At 37.8% G+C, this 16,240-nt stretch overlaps 1 protein-coding gene across 1 annotated transcript in view; it reads right to left on the reverse strand.

Moving 5' to 3' along the window:
- Window positions 1-16,240, reverse strand: part of LOC309577376 (connector enhancer of kinase suppressor of ras 2-like) — a gene marked incomplete at both ends in the record, with an annotated part of 167,157 nt that overhangs the window by 37,723 nt on the left and 113,194 nt on the right. Inside the window, 5 exons of the mRNA XM_082289346.1 lie at window positions 3,696-3,949; window positions 5,141-5,227; window positions 8,960-9,165; window positions 9,731-9,864; window positions 13,768-13,914. Of these exons, the coding sequence (XP_082145472.1) occupies window positions 3,696-3,949; window positions 5,141-5,227; window positions 8,960-9,165; window positions 9,731-9,864; window positions 13,768-13,914 (828 nt within the window). The remainder of the gene's footprint in view (window positions 1-3,695; window positions 3,950-5,140; window positions 5,228-8,959; window positions 9,166-9,730; window positions 9,865-13,767; window positions 13,915-16,240) is intronic.

The raw sequence follows: 16,240 nt of genomic DNA on the forward strand, positions 1-16,240 counted from the left end.
GAAATAAAACTCTGAAGAAAGTAATGCTCATCCCTGACAGCACAGTTTTGTTTCTTTCTGCAAGAGCAGGAAGGAATAAATAAAACATGAGCACTTTTCCTGCAAAATTGGCAATAAAAGCTCCTCCTTCAGTCAGTGGAGTTGAATATGTGTGATTCTCCCAGACTGCCTTAATTATTATCCTTATCACAGCAGCACTCAGACTGCCGATCACCCCAAAAAAGCATCTGGAACATCTGGCACATCCCAGCATGCACCCATTACACAACACCCAGAGTTACATTGGTTTTGCACAGGTTTTAATTCTCAGCATGTGCTGTTAAACTTTATATCGTTTGTCAAGCCGCCTCTGCAGCTCCAGGAACAGTTAAAGAGCATTTCCATCGCCCTGCGCCAAAGGGATGAGTTACCAGCTTCCTGGGATCAGCAAGAAGGGAATAAAAAGCAAGTTAAGCAAGTGCTGAGTAACAATGGCTAACCCTAAAACACCATCATGCTTCAAATTCTCTTTAAAATAAAAAGTGACTCCTGGCACTCTCAACGAATACCCTAAAGCAGCCATTATTCCTGTTTTACTGTGAAGGGAACATGGAAATGAAAGAATTGATCTTAAAACTCATTCAAATTAAGTCTTTTCTACACAATTAATCCTAATTCATCAAAAAAAAAAAAAAAAAAAAAAAAAAGAAATTCAAATCTGTTCTCCAGTTTCTTAATATATGATACTACAAAGCAAAATATCCAATTACTTTGTAGATAATAGGCCCAGAACATTTATCACCAGGTAAAACGAGATGAGAGATCATTATCCAATTGGAGAATTTAATGTGGTAACCAGCAAATTGAGTTTCAGAGCTTCAGAAAGTCGTGCAAGTCTGAGGCAATAAAACCACAGAGTTGAACGCCGTGTGGATTTCCAGACTGGATCTGGAATGAGAACTTCAATATTCTCTTTTTAAATGGAAGCTGGTTGCCACAGTGCAAAACGGACCTGAGCAGCAGGAAATACAGAGTTTGCTATAACTTTTTGTAAAATCCTGAAGATTTTTCAAGACTTTTTGTGTTTTGTTTTATGGTCAGAAATGCAAAACGAACACTTTCCTGGGTACATCTGGTCTACTGAGCTGGAGTCCTGTGGGATAAGTTAATTTTCTTCAGAATGAGTTCTGGTAATACAAAATAAAAACATATTCAGGTTTTAACTCTATCCTTGTAAGGCCATATTTAGGCTCAACCCGGTAAATGATGTCACTTCAGAAGTGAAGTATTAGTAAACATAGAAAGCCATGTTCCAAGAGATACTCTATTAATTAATAATTATTTATAACAGCCTTGCTAATTGTAATTGACTCTTGCTTAGGTTCTGTGATACTGCATATCAATTAAATTAGAGTTATAAATACATCCTGGAAGGGGGCAGTGTTTCTTGACAGGAATATTTTACTGCAACATGCCTTCATGCATCATTTTATATCCTGGGCATGCTGCCAATATTGCATTACCTAAATATCCATTTTATATAGGAACTCTGCATCCTCCCAGCAACTTATGAAATCAGGCTAATTGTTTAATTTTAGGTTCCAAATCAACATTCCTTCCAAAGCATTAATCTAGTGGTGAATCTCTGCAATTATCAATTTTGCAAAACTTCTTGCGTCTGGTAATTTAAACTCCTGTTAAGTAAGTGCCTTTTTGTATTTTTCTGCCACATATTTATGTAAGTGCTTAGAAAATTAAGCAATGGCTAAATGATGCTCGATTCCTCCTTCCATCAAGCCATACTTGTTTGATTACAAAGCATTATCACCTTCCCTTCACTAAAGATGATGAAAATCCTATTTGTCATCTCCATTTCCCAAAGCATTTCTCTGGGCTGAAATTCTGATCTATATCCAGAAGTTGCACTGGGTGTGTGTTAAGAGGAGAGGATTTCATGGAAATGTGATTCCAACAGTTCTGCACTTTTGCCTTCCATTGAAAAACACAGAGCAAAAGTAAGAAGAGAAGCTAAACCAGTTTTGTCAAATTTTCTAATACACATGTAGCAAAAGCTGTTTTAAGGTGATTTAATTAGGTAAGGTTTAGAGGCATCTTGTTTTGATTAACCTTAGCCTTGGAGAATGGATTCTTGAGAGGATAAAATCTCATTACCCAAAAGAAGTTTATATATTAAAATGCTTATGAAAATCCTGGTAACACCTTTAGATATTAAGGAAATGAGCTAACCTACTTAAATTTATATCTAAGAACACAACAACTCTGTTACTTTTCTCTTCCTTTTTGCTATCAAGCTGCCATGAAATGTTCTTTGATATTTAACATTTTTGTTCTGGGTAGCTCTCTTTCAAGATAAACATGCCCATTTTTTTGCTTGGCTTTTCAGAATTCTTTCAGTATTCCAAGTGGAAAGACGTTAATGTGAATGATTCTGTGCTGGCAAGAACCCACAAAATCTGTGTCAGCAACTCTGTGTATTTGTCGACTCAGTTCCTCTTGTATATTTATAAGGCAGTTGACAAAGTGCCTCAGATATTCGGATTCCTGTGATTATCTCCTGAAGGACTGCAAAGGTCTCTTTTAATGCTGCTCAAAAAATTTATGGTGATAAAAGAATTAATACCACTCTGTCAGCCCATGAATAATCATTTTACCTGCGCCCTCCTCTGTAATCACTGCACATTAGTTTGTGAACAGGGACTGCTCTGACTTTTAGGGTAGACCAACAACTCCAGGTACAGTTGTGTCTTCCCAGGATAACTCCTCTTTTCCAGTTTCCTGCTTTTCCTTCAGACCCTTTAGAGCTGACATATTGTGTCATTCGGGTATTTAAAAATATTTATTATCATACAATATCATACTGCTAATTTATCACATCAATTAATTGCATGATGGTATGGAAATCATGCAAGGAAATATAACTTCAGTCCTGAAATCGAGGGTGGAATTTGCATCTTACCCTAAATGACCTATTTCCCTCCCTTCAGAACTCAGGTGAGCCAACAGATCATCAACAGACTTCCAAAAACTGTCTGAAAGCAGCTGATTCATCTGCCAAGTTATGAAATATTGTTGAGGTTGTTGCAGAGTTGTATAATAATTTTCTCATTCATCCCAATAAATTGCCTGCTGCTTTTCCCTCTGGGTTTGAAATCCTTTGCTTTGACTTCGTGATACTCAAAATCTCTGTCAGAGAGATTTAAATCCACAATTAAAATAAATAAATTTAAAAAAACAGTAACTCCATTAAACCCATCTGGTTTTACAAGACACAGTAATCAAAGTGGAAATACAAAAGCTTATAAATTAATGTTTAATAAACCATTACTGGAGGCTGAGTGCAGGATCCTTATGAACCTTCAAAGATAATTCAGTCAAATTAAACTAAACTCAGTGAGACTGAGTAATTAAGAGCACTATTTTATTAAAGCATCTGACAGCAAATGATTCTTGCCTTGTCTTTTCCTGTTCTGTCCTGACTTTTATGAGAAAGTTGTCATGATACTGACACTGAAAAACGGACTCTTAGGACAAAGCTGTCACGACACCACCACTGAGCGAACTTTCTTGGGCTAAAAACCACAGCATTAAAACATGGAGTAGAAGACTGTGCCTTTATGCCTGGAACAATGCAAAGAGGAGAACATCTGAGTGTTTCCCACGTGGTTCATGCAGGGAGGTGTTTGGGAGGCACTCACATGATAAAGTGGAACTGTGTTGTTCTCTGCCAGGGAGAAGTTGAGCACGTCCTGCTGCCCGGGCTCCAGCCTGACGTTCATGGTGGAGGCCAGCACGGAGGGGCTGAGGGGGTAGCTGGGGTTCCCTGGGGGTTTGCCCTTTTTCCTGGACCTCCGGCCCGTGTCCCGTTTGTTGTCCTTCTGTGTCAGAGGCTCCTCCTGGATCACCAGGATCTTGTCGTCGCTCAGGTACCGCAGGAGTGAATTCTCAGAGTCAGTGGTTGGAGGGGAAAAGAGGCAAAAAGAAACATTAGGAAGAGGAAACAAGCAGAGAACCATTTTGGCTGGCCAGAGACCATCACTTGGTCCTGTTACACTGGAAAGAGTCATGTGAATATCCAGGGAATTGTGAGGGCTCTCCCTGCACTCCGTCCCACATTTACTGACACCACCCCCTGCCATGGGAGGTGAAAGGGAGCGGACACAGAAAATATGACTGGATTGTATCATGCAGGGAGCATCTCTGGGGCCATTCCAGAGGCCAGGATTGTAATTTCAAGGAACTTGACAGGCTGGAATAATGGTTTTAAGGAGATGTGAAGTGTATTTGGGCACAGTTTCAAAATGGGAGCTGGCCAGGCAACAAGTCTGTTACTGTCTGAAACAGTGAAATATGCGCTAAACATACATCAACAGATTTGGGATAAATCAGAAAAGGCTTGTGCCTTAAATGAAATTTATTTTCTCTTGGAACGGAATTTTACTGAAAAAGGTAATTTAAAATCCTGTATTGATTTTCAAGAATATAATTCATTTTTTGTCACATTTTTAGGAGTCAAGTTGAACTCCTCTCAGCTTCCAGACCATGCTTAAAAGATTCTAAAAAAATAGTATTCAAGAATCTTTAACAATTGGTGTCACAATAAATACAGTTGTATATTTGAAGAATATTCTTTTGAATTATATGATTTCTTTTCACCAGAGGAAATAAAGGAAAAAAGGAACTGTGTAATCACTCCTCTTTCTTGCAAAGTTCATAATTCCCCCTGGGATCAATGGAAGTTTAGAACTGCTGGTCTGAACACCGACAGCACAATTGCTGATTCCTGTTCCAAATTTTAATTCATACTGATCAAAATGTTCTCAAAGGATGTTACCTTGCATCTGTAACATCACTTATTGTTTTGTAGAGCTGTGAAGATTTAGAACTGGTTGCTTTTAACATGTCTGTGTCTTCTAAGTATTTTTCCCTTGATGTTTATCTTTCTTTGTACTAGAATTAAATTCCTCCTACTAATACAAACTTTTTAATTTCCAGAAATAGAAACACAAAAGCACAGACACACAACAGGCTCTTTTATATCCTCTGTGACACTCAAAAAAAGAGAGAGATTTTTTCCTGTGATGCTCCTTAAGCAACAAAGCAAAAACATCTTGGAGAACAGCAGAGAAAAAAAAATACTCACCTCTGCTTCCCCTCTTGTACATGTTCTGTTCTTTGGACTCCCCTATCCAGCTGTACTCAGTAGGCATCGAAACTGGCCTCAAATCTCCTGGAAACAATGCAAGGAAAACCAATATAATTTTTGAAGACTAGGAATGGAAGGCTGTAGAGTCAGAAATGTCTGTAAATTCCAGGTGTGACATGACCCCTCAGAGCAGACCATTATTAGGGCTGTGGCATTCAGGGTCAGTGAAACATCCCAGAGCCTCCTCTTCATCACCCCGACCTCGAGGGAAGCACCACCAACTTTGGTGAAATTCCTTGTAAATGTAAAGCAGATTACAAATTTATTTTTACACTCTGTTCTGTAAAAATTTGCTCACTCATTAAACTCATGTTGGGAATAAAGTGAGAAGCAGTTTTTAAGTGGATGAAAATTCTGTAGGAAAAGTAGAGAGAACATTAATACAGACACAACAACAGAGATCTGTCAGGGAAACATAAAACTCCTCTGACCTGGGAAACCACACGGCGAATAAGGAGGGGATCTCATTTCAAGGAACATTAATTTCCACTGGCTCAGAAAGAAAACCTAGAGCACAGTTTGGTGACAACAATCATGGCAAAGATGATTCAGCCATTAGGGTTTTAATCAATGGGATTTCATGGCACTGTGGCTGGGAGATCCTGATGTGCCCAAGTCATTCCCGACTCGAGCATCAGGAGAGCAGGGATTGCAGAGCACCAAACCAGGAACACCCTCAGATCTTCTGAAAAGTGGAGGGGTAATATTTGGAGTGCTGAGATTTTCCCATATTACACTTTTGTGCACGCCATGAAATTTAGTATAAATAATCCTATGGAAAAATATGTACTTTCATTGTCTGCCTCACAGCTGAAACTACCTTTAACCACAAATGTATGCTTCAACTCCTAATCCTTAGATGAACAATATCAGTTAAGAAAAAACCTTCAATAAATTGAAAAAAGCACAATCAGTAATACAAAAAAGGCTGAGAAACTGGATTTTAAATTTAAAAAAGGAAAATAGGAAGGCATATAAAAGTGAAGATCAACATATCCAGACTTAGCAGTTTTTCTGTAAAGAAAAGCAAGGTCTGAAGCTCTGAAATGATTTATACACAAGTACAGATACCACAGCACAACAGACATCAAAAATAGAAATTTAGGACAGGAATCACACAAGGCAAATGAACAAGTGATTTTGTAAACTCCTTATTTCACTTCCAAGTCCTTTCCCAACGAAATATAAATTATTTTGACATTGCATCTTGGATATTTTTCTGAGGAGCAAAAAATTGTTGTGTACAAGGAAATCAGAATAAAGCAAAAGAAAAAAATAATAATTATTTATGATGTTTTTGCCTCTAACACATAAACAGAGGAGGTTTGATATTCATTGCCACAAGAGCTCTCTAGACCAGAGCATTTTAGAGTCAGACAAATAATAGAGAATAATGTTAAGTAAAACAAAAAATGCACTGCAGTGTTGTTAAATACAAGATTAATTTTCACGAATAGTTTGAAAAAATGGGCGTTTTAATCACCTTCTTAGATTTTGCATGTACTGTCAATACCCATCGCCTGCCTGAGTATCCATCCACCTACCAGCTGCACAGGAGATTTATTTCTAATAATGCCTGGAATTCTGGTAAGTCAAGCCTGGAATTTTGGAGCAGAGATTTGTGTCAGCCCAAGCAATAATGAAAGTGGCTGCTCGGCCATGAAAGGCTTCAGAAATTTTATTTTCCTTTCTTTGCCCATGGCTCTGTGGTTCCAGCATCAGTTTATTTGAGCTGGCATAAATCCTGTCTTTTTACTGAAAGACACGTTGTCACTTCGGTGATTTATGTCACCTCTCCATCAGAAAGTACAAAACATTCCACTACAGTAGAACATAATTTTCATGTCTGTTAATCAACAGATTAATTAAATCTGTAGTTTCAAAAATTCTGGTTTAGCAGTCATTTTTGAGAGAAAGGTATATTTTGGAGATTTCAAAATCAAATTCCTTCTGGATTTCAATCAGAATTGTCCATCATAGATAAAAAAAATCTTGTGGACTCCTGGGATTAGGCAGAGAGCCCAATATTTTAAGTCACTGTGCAGCAAGAATTTATGAAAGCAAGCCAAAGGCACCCATCTGGCTCCAATTTTAATCATAGTTGAGATTTCTTTTTATCTTTCATTCTAATTTTGTTTTAAAATTATGTCAGCTCACAAGGAGATAAAGAGTGAACATTACTGGTCTTAAGATGGGATCCTATTCTTTAACGTCACAGCTCTTTCAAGCAAAAAGCATATGACTGAGGCAGCTCCTAAAAATACCCTGCCTAAAACAAAGATTTATTAAGATTTCCTACTCTGAAAAGGTTCTGTGTGCACACACACACACCATCAAGCCTATCTTACTTGCCATTTTTACCAGAAATCCGGCTGCAGTCAGCAAATTACAACAGCAGGAGGGAAGTTCTGTGTAACTGATAAACACAAGATAAATACCAAGAACAGGAGGCAGAGAAACCGCATTTAAGAACATTCCTGGTAGCAAACCCCACACCAGACTAAGTGGCAGCAGAATCAGTGACTGCAGAGCTTTAACAGGTTTCTTTTTTTCCCCCACTGTGCTCCCTTTCAGCTGCTGTTGGATTTTCCACTAGGACCACTCTTGGGATTCTCTCCACTGAACTGCAGCAGGATTTCAGTACCTGTGTTCTTCACAGACACGTTTTCCTTTACTACTCTGAGCTTCTGAGAGGTTTTCCCTTTCTTAAATTTCAAAGACAAAAACTTAGGAAGCTGTGGGGTTTTTTTCAACAGAATGAGAGGAAAAAAAAGGTCTCAGAGTGGGTGAATAAAGTACTTACTGATGGCTTGCCATATATAAATAGATATGTATATATATCTATAAAGATAGCAGGTACCCATAGAGAACACTATGGTCATTTCTTTCTCTGAGGCTCAGAAATAATGTCAGTTTCAAAATCAGGTATAATTACAGTTTTCAAAAGAAATCTCCTCTCTGAAATCTGTAGGCTTTACAAAAGTATCCTACTGCCTTAAAAATAGAGCCACTGAAAATACATGGACAACACACTGCTGTGTTTCAGCAGTATTTTTCTCAAATTCATTAAACACCACACAATTCAGTTTAAACAGACAAGCAAAAAAAATTATCACTTAATTTTCAACAATACCTTTTATATAGATACATATACTCATATAGGAGCACATGTGATTGTACACCTGTGCACTCAATAGGGATTTATATACACACAAAATTTCTGTAGAAAACCAGAGTTAATGATTGTTTTAATAGCATTTTATATATTTAAGCAGTCCCATCCTAAGATTTTGAAATACGATTCCAGCACTAATGAGTGCATTGTAGGATACTCCTCATGCATTTAATGCAGTGCTGAATTTTGGAGGCCCTTCCATCTTACAGACACTTTCATACCACAAGTCAGGCCCTGCACTGAAGTTTAACAGCCCAGAACATTGCAAGTGGAATAATCTCCAGGAGTTTGGAAGGGGAAATTGGAAATCAAGATGCTGGCTACCCAAATAATACAAATTCAGTTATCAGTTCAACATTTCAGTACGTACTGCTAAAAATCTGTACAAATGATGTACTCCTGACCAAGAATGTTAGTGTGTAATTTTTCTAATTATTCCTTCATGTCAACTTTTGTTTAATATTCAGAGCCAACAGGTCACGGTCTGACAAAGAATGACTGATTTTTGGGAGTGTTGCAGAGTTAACAGCACCCTTTGTAAATGTGGCCAAGTGGAAGAAGGTTGAAGAAATCCAGCCTACCATGAGTGGGGGTTTTTTCCCTTCTCCTCACACCTGTGGCTCTGCTCCTCTCGTACTCAGGGCCACTGGGGTGGCCTTCCCCTTCAATCAGGGTGTAGTATTTCCCACTCTCGTGCTCCAGGAAATAGTTTGGAGACTCGGAGCCCTTCATCCCGGACTTCCCAAATTTGCTGATGTCATCACAAGACATTATTCCAATTTCATCCCTAAAAACAGAAGATGATGGAGAAATGAACCATTTAAGGTAAACTTCAAGCGTGCGACTGCCTCTCCCAAACACTACAAATAAAAAGTCTTGCAACTGAAATGCTGCGTGGGAGAACTTCATAAGACGCAATTCAACAAATGTAAATTAACAAAACCATCATTAGGTGCCACTTGAATTCTAAGATAAACAGATATTCAGAAGTTTTCTAGGATCTGAAGGAGAACATAAAGAACTGTTGTAATGTGAGCAGAAAAGGGTTTGCCTTGGAGAAATGCTCAAGAATAAGATAGAAGTGGACACACAAAAGTAAATGAAACTAATTGATTAAAGACTTCTTTAAATACTTTCTCGATTTAGGACTAAACCCAGGTTTTGCTCAGCTAAGGGAAAGTTAAGTCACTCAAAACAATGATATAATGCTTCATGTATTTTTAGCTCTTAATTTTATTAATTTTTTAGCTTGATGGAGGGGCTGTTTGTTTTGGCTTTGTTTTACTAATCTAATGAAATTAAAGTGCAAAATTTTATTTTTAAAAACCTCAAATTCCTTGGGACATAAATACCTGGGGCCATAAAGTCCTGACATAGGAGAGAGAATGAAAACATCCTGGAGTGCAGAGTTGTCCATCTTTGAGGACATGCCCATCGTACTCGTAGGGGTTGTAGAGCTGCTTGTGGGGCTGGTTGGAATCACAGGCTGTAAAAACCAAAAAGGCACATGAAGAATAAATTAATGCTTTCTGTGCTCCAAGAAATAACAAAACTGATGGGCATAATTTTAGGAATTTTGACGTCTTTTTTGGATTAGCCATTTTTTTGAATTTCTGAAGTTTCTTCCAAAACGGTGTCTAGTGAAACTCTAGACTTCAAGACTAGTTATGAAAGAAACTAATAAAAGACCATTAAATTAATTTAAAAGCCACCTCAAGGGAAAATCTGAGACTCAATCAAAATATGATCCTTAATCAATGCAGAAAATCAATTATATGAGGAGAAAGGACACACTGTATTAAATGTCATTAATACAGAAGTTAATTACAGAGCTCTGGAATATTTGTACTGAATGAAATGATCATGTTGGTTTCAGTGGAAGATTTATTGTTAGCAAGGACAGAACATCTTGATTTTTTAAGAAGGTAGAATTCATTGTCCTTTGGCTTCATAGCCAGGGTGATACAAATACCCATTCCATGGTAAATAGCAAAGAAATGGAAATTAACCTAAGCAGTAAATAAATATCCTCTAAGATTTTTACTTTTTAAACTTTTACGTGATGTTAAATGCAATTTTTTGATTCAGATGTCATAGAGAAGCTCAAATCAATGGTCTGCAAGGACTAGAAGGATGATAACCAAATATGCTGTGCAGGATACAGAGATATAAACAAAGAATATTCTTCAACCAAGATCCGGTCGGTCTGTGTTGATACTCAAGAAATAGAAAATATTTTTATTTATAAAAATTATGCTTAAATAGATACAACCAGTTTTCTACAGGTGGAAGGAGAACCCAGCAACTTGAAATTTGGATGAAAGCTATAAACACCAATATTTTTCTAAATAAGAACTTCCTATCCTCTAGAGGTAAACACAAATTATTTTTATGTAGTTCAGAAAGTAAAAGCACTCCTAAATACCAAAATAGGATGTTTTTTCATAAGAATGTCAGTCTGCAAAGGAGTCCAAATTATATTAGTTCTCTATGCTTATTGTTAAACTAAATAAACTAAATAATAATTCTGGATCAATTAGTTGTGACAGGAATGATTATTCCAATTGAAAAGCTTTCTAAATAAAAAGAAAAAAATACAATAAATGTTGTATTTTATTTGAATGAAGTTGTAGTGTGCTCACTTTAACAAAACCCAGAGCATTATTTGTCATTGCAAATGAAAAAAAATCCATTTCGTCCTGAGTGGGAAAATAATCAGAGAGTTTAAAAATTCAAGTTATCTTCTACATTATCACATAATGTCAGCCAGAGACAAAAGGAGAAAATGGTGTCACAAATCTCACTGAAAGATAATTGAGCACAGACCTGGCAAATGAAAACTCTCCTGCTGTTAATTGAGCATCAAGGAAAACTCTCTACGGCAAAGGAATACTACAGCAAGGCCAAGTAATAAATTTTATAAGGCCTCACAGATTCTGTATCATCAATAATTCATAAATTACCTATGTGGTATAATTTTAAACTTAATTGTTGTAGAAAAAAATATTAATAACATCTATAAGTGCCTTAAGCAACAATAGAAAACAAGACAACTTTTATTTAAAACTTCCTGCTACGTACCAACCTGAGGTAACAAATATGATTTCAAGATCTTAAATCCTATTTCCTTTGTGCTTAATTATTTACTGCTTTTGTTTTGTTGTTTGTTTTTTTTTTCTTTACCAGCACTAAATCAGAATGAAAAAATTCCTCCACATGTGGATCCATAAATAGATATTCAGAGTGCACCGTGAAAATAGCACATGCAGAGTTAATACGTATGGATCTGTACCTGGAACACACCATGAAATAGAGCACACCCATATGTGTCATCCCTTTTTTGTGTCAGTCTGACTTTTGATGAACTGTCTTCTCTCTTAATCTGCTTTCACTGAGATGTTTTTCTGCAGCTTGTCACTGGTCATTCCATACCCTGCTTTTGTCTCGGTGCAAACTGTCCTGTCTGTGCTGTGCTCTCTGCTTATCCCCAAAGCCTGTTCTCTGAGAGCCAACTTAATCCATCAGAGGCAGAAAACTCCAGAACAACAAACAAATAAACCCAGAAATTCTCTTACCAATCCAACATGAATCTGCTCTAGAGTCTAAATACTGCCAAAGTCAACAAAAGGCAAGGACACTGCAGCCAACAGGAGAGGGAAGTGAGCTCACTGCTTCCAGCAGCAACAAGCTGTTGTGTCAGCTGTCCAGGAAGCACAGGCTTTAGTGGCATCTTGAAATTTAATCAGGCTGTTTCCAAGTCATTACTGACAATAATAAATAATACCAGATCCAGGTGAGAGCTGCAGGAAACAGGCAAACCCAAAACCTGCCTCCTGAAACAGATCCAGGCCCTAACACTTGAGCTTGTCTCTGTGGCAGGAAGAATTAAAGACCTAAATCTGTTTTTCCACATCTTGTAACAGAATCTACTGTTAAGAGGTTTTTTTCCAAAGTGGTTTATATTTTTATTTAAATATTTCACCCCACTATTCTCTGATCTAGAAGAAATACATCCCAGGAAGGATGACACTTAAAGTACCCTTTGCTCTTCATGGGCTCATTAGAAGAGGACACATCACAAAACCAGAACTACTGATAATGCCACAAAAACAGCTCGGTGCACTTTCACTTTTCTGGCTATCATGGCAAAGGCTGGCAGTTTTAATGGAAAATGCTGTGCCATGCATTCAATGTACACAGCACACACTGCTCACACTGACACAGCCTCCAGGTCCAGCACTGCCCCTGAATTGTGATTCTTTAATGTACAAATATAAAGAGAGAATCTCTCTGGAAGCCCTGTGCAAGTGCAGTTTCCATTTTGCTGCCCCTGAAGGCTCCATCTGAAGTTCACAAGTGGATGCATGAGTATCTTGCCAGAGCAAAGGATGTTATTCCTATTCAGCATTGTGACAGAAAAATCCCCTCTGGGTGTCACAGGGCCCCATTCCTCTGCCCCAGGGGCAGTCACAGAGAGAGAAAGGTGGCCCTAAATCCCACTGTCAGCATTCCTGGGCTGCAAGGATTACACAAACTCCTTAAGCGAAGCCACTGTATAGGATTCAGGCACTCTGAGAAATGAAAGATTTAGAAAATGCCAGGCAGGGAGGAAACCTGCCTGGAGAAGCTTGAAGGGTTTGTTTTGTTTCATTAATTTAAAAATCCTTCAGAAACACATTCATGTATTGTGTGACCCAAATAAAACAGCTCTGAGAAGCTTCCACATTATGGAAGTACATCAGCTTCTTACAGGAAGTTAAATGGCATTAAAGACAACCATCAGTGGTTACTGACTTACTGGAAAACCTTTCCTTTAACAATGACATTTTGAGCTCAGTGTTTCAGCCAGTTTCTCCTTCATATTGTTGATGCTGTACGAAGAACTACCTGTGATGCTCACAGTTGTCTTTTTTTATTTTTGCATCAACAGGTTTTCAAGGAATGAGTACACAGAAAATACCAGAGGTTCTATTATCCCTGCTACCAAAAACTCCAGCTGCATGAGAGGCGTGGAACAGAGGCAGAGTTCTGGAATGTAATGGATCTGACACACTTGATTACAAACAAGTAGTTGACAGACTGTGAAAGAATGGAAACAGGGAGGCACTGCTGCCTCTGCCAGTCAGAGCAGCCACTGAACCTTGCTCTTCATGAAATTATCTGTAAATGTTCTTTCTTTTTCTGAGTTCCTCTGCCTCCCAAAGTCACAAAAACATGGAGAAAACAATCTGATTGATCCATACAGCATTGCCACACTGATTTACCTCAGCACTCTGCTACAAAGGAGTTTGGGACAGGCTCCCATTCCTTTCACTGGAAGGAAAAATTCCAATATTTTCTCTTGAATAAAGGATTTACCACGACACCAGCATTGCAGCAGCCACCTTACCTGCAGTGCAAGAGGCTTCCACCTCACATTCTTCAGAAGGGCAGGAGCAGAAACCAGGGTATTCTGAGGACGTTTTTTCAAGGTTAAAATCACTCCATTTGGGTCTTCCCACAGTGCATTTACTAGGTTCTTTAACTGCCAGCCAACCTAAGGAAAAAGTCCATAATTGAATTTTGGAAGCTTTCCATTTGACTTGAAATATGAAGGAAATGTTCTATTAACCAACAAGGTCTATTACAACCTGCTCCTTGCAAACATACGCAGTTTTTATAAACTCTGTTGGACTGCAGTCATGCTGCTGCAGATGGATTTTAATTTTTTTTCTTTAGCTATGTTCCTGAACAAAATAAGGCAGAAGTGAACACTGTTACCCTTTCAGTAATGTCAGAGATCACTGAACATTTTAAATCAAAAGATGAGGCCCTAGAAGTCATGAAATCATTTCAATCTGGGTTCTGAGTTGCAACAGTGAGTGCTGAGGAGGAAGCCAGACTGTGCTGGAACATCACAGGTAGCGTGTATGTAACAGCTGTAAGATCCTGACTGGACAGAAATGATCATTTATTGGGTTATCTCCACTGCCCCTGGACACAGCTGAGGCTCCAAGTCACTGTAAATTGCAAACAGACCCCTAAAAAAGGACATCACTGGTACTGAAAGGAAGAGCCACTTGGAAAAAAAGTACTTAGAGACATTTTTTAATCATCTTGATAACTTAAATAAGAATTACCGTGAATTATTTATACATGAAAACAGAAAAATTATTTTTAGGGCTTTTCTTTCTCCCCTGCCTTTTCTGTCCCAATCAGAGCAGATTCTTAGAGCAGTAATACATTGCCATAATAAAGATCTGCCATAAATGCTGTGACTGCCACAAATCTGAGCCCGGGTGTTGAGCAGACCTGCACTGAGCAGGAGCTGGAATTTCCAGACACAACCTTCCCAAGGCAACTGCATCAGCCATAAAATGACCTTCTAAGAATGAAAAGCTTAGTGAATCCCAGAACAGGAACAGCAGCAATATATGCAAGCAGTAAATATTTTTATATTTGCCATGTTTGACCTGTCAGAGTTCACTAACAACATTTTAATCAAAATTTCTCTTCTGACCAAAGTATTCCCACTGCTATTAAAAACCAAGAAAATAAAACATTTAGGTGCTTAGACACAGAGCAGTCTACATTCACCTCCTTTGCTACATCAGGTGCAGTTTATAATGACTTCCTTTTAGAGGAAGATAATATCTGATTACACAAGAAGGTGAAGGGAAAATAATACCTCCAAGAGATTTGAACTAAAACCCTCTCCTAAGGGCGGGAGAGAACAGAGGTACAGTCTGGGACACAGATTGTAAGGTTCCAAGCTGTCTCCACGGTGGACCAAAGCCAGGATCCCACTGGGAACATCCACCTGGGACAGAACTGCAATAAGTGTTGGAATTCCAGACAGGATTTTAATAGCTTTTAAAAGTTCTATTCTATTTTTAATGCTGCTGTTCTATTGAAAACTTTCTAAAAATGCACTGGCCACAGGAAACCAGAAGACAGTAGTACTTGTAAATGGGTCACATCCAAACAAAGGCAAGGATGGCAGCTTGCATCTCAAAAACCTCCTCCGGTTTGGGCTGTGTTTATAAAAGGAGCCACACATTTCTTTTCTTCTACTCAGTTATAGAAATCAAATGGAACTCTGATTTTTATAGATTGATGCAATTTTCAGATTGCTGAAATCCTTCAAGTTCCTTGAGCTCCTTTTAGAAAAGAATGATAAATAATTAAGTTAACGATAAATTATTCCAATGAGAACCTTAATGACAAAACCATTAAATACCAAGACCTATCAGAGAACAGTCTGCAGTCATTACTACTGGGCCATGATAAAATGCTCTGAGGAATTTGGACAAGTTATTATAAATTGTATTACTAAAAATATCTTTGAAAAAAGAGAAGTCATTACAGTGGATTAAAAATCTTATTTGAAAACCAGTCCTTGAGACAGATTTTGACATTTACTCCTAAAGAATCAGTCTTTAAAGCAATTACTAATTTCTAGCTCTGGTAAGATGCATTCACCAGAAAGGTATTTTTCTCCTTTAAGATTTTTAACACATACAGTCAATCAAGTTCTACAAAATTCTGAGATATTTCAGCAAGGAAATTTCAATTAAAATTAGAACAATGAAGAAATAAAAGACTAATGGGATACTTTTTATTTTCCTCCATAAATGAAAATGGATGCTAATTTAGATGCTAAAGATGGAAGAAACCCAGAAGAATGCAAAAGAACTTACTCAAAATTGTCAGAGACAGGCAGATATTTAAAATTTTGGTGGCTTACACTTAGGATTGCCACAATCATTAATTTTTATTTGTTTGTACATCCTCAGTTTGGAAAGAAGATCTCCAGGTAAAAAATCCCTGTGGACTACTGTCTATATTGAAGAGTTTGTTTGTTTCCTCAGAGAAACTATGTG

This window comes from Coloeus monedula (genome assembly GCF_965178545.1).
Source record: "Coloeus monedula genome assembly, chromosome: 12".
Lineage (NCBI taxonomy): Eukaryota > Metazoa > Chordata > Aves > Passeriformes > Corvidae > Coloeus > Coloeus monedula.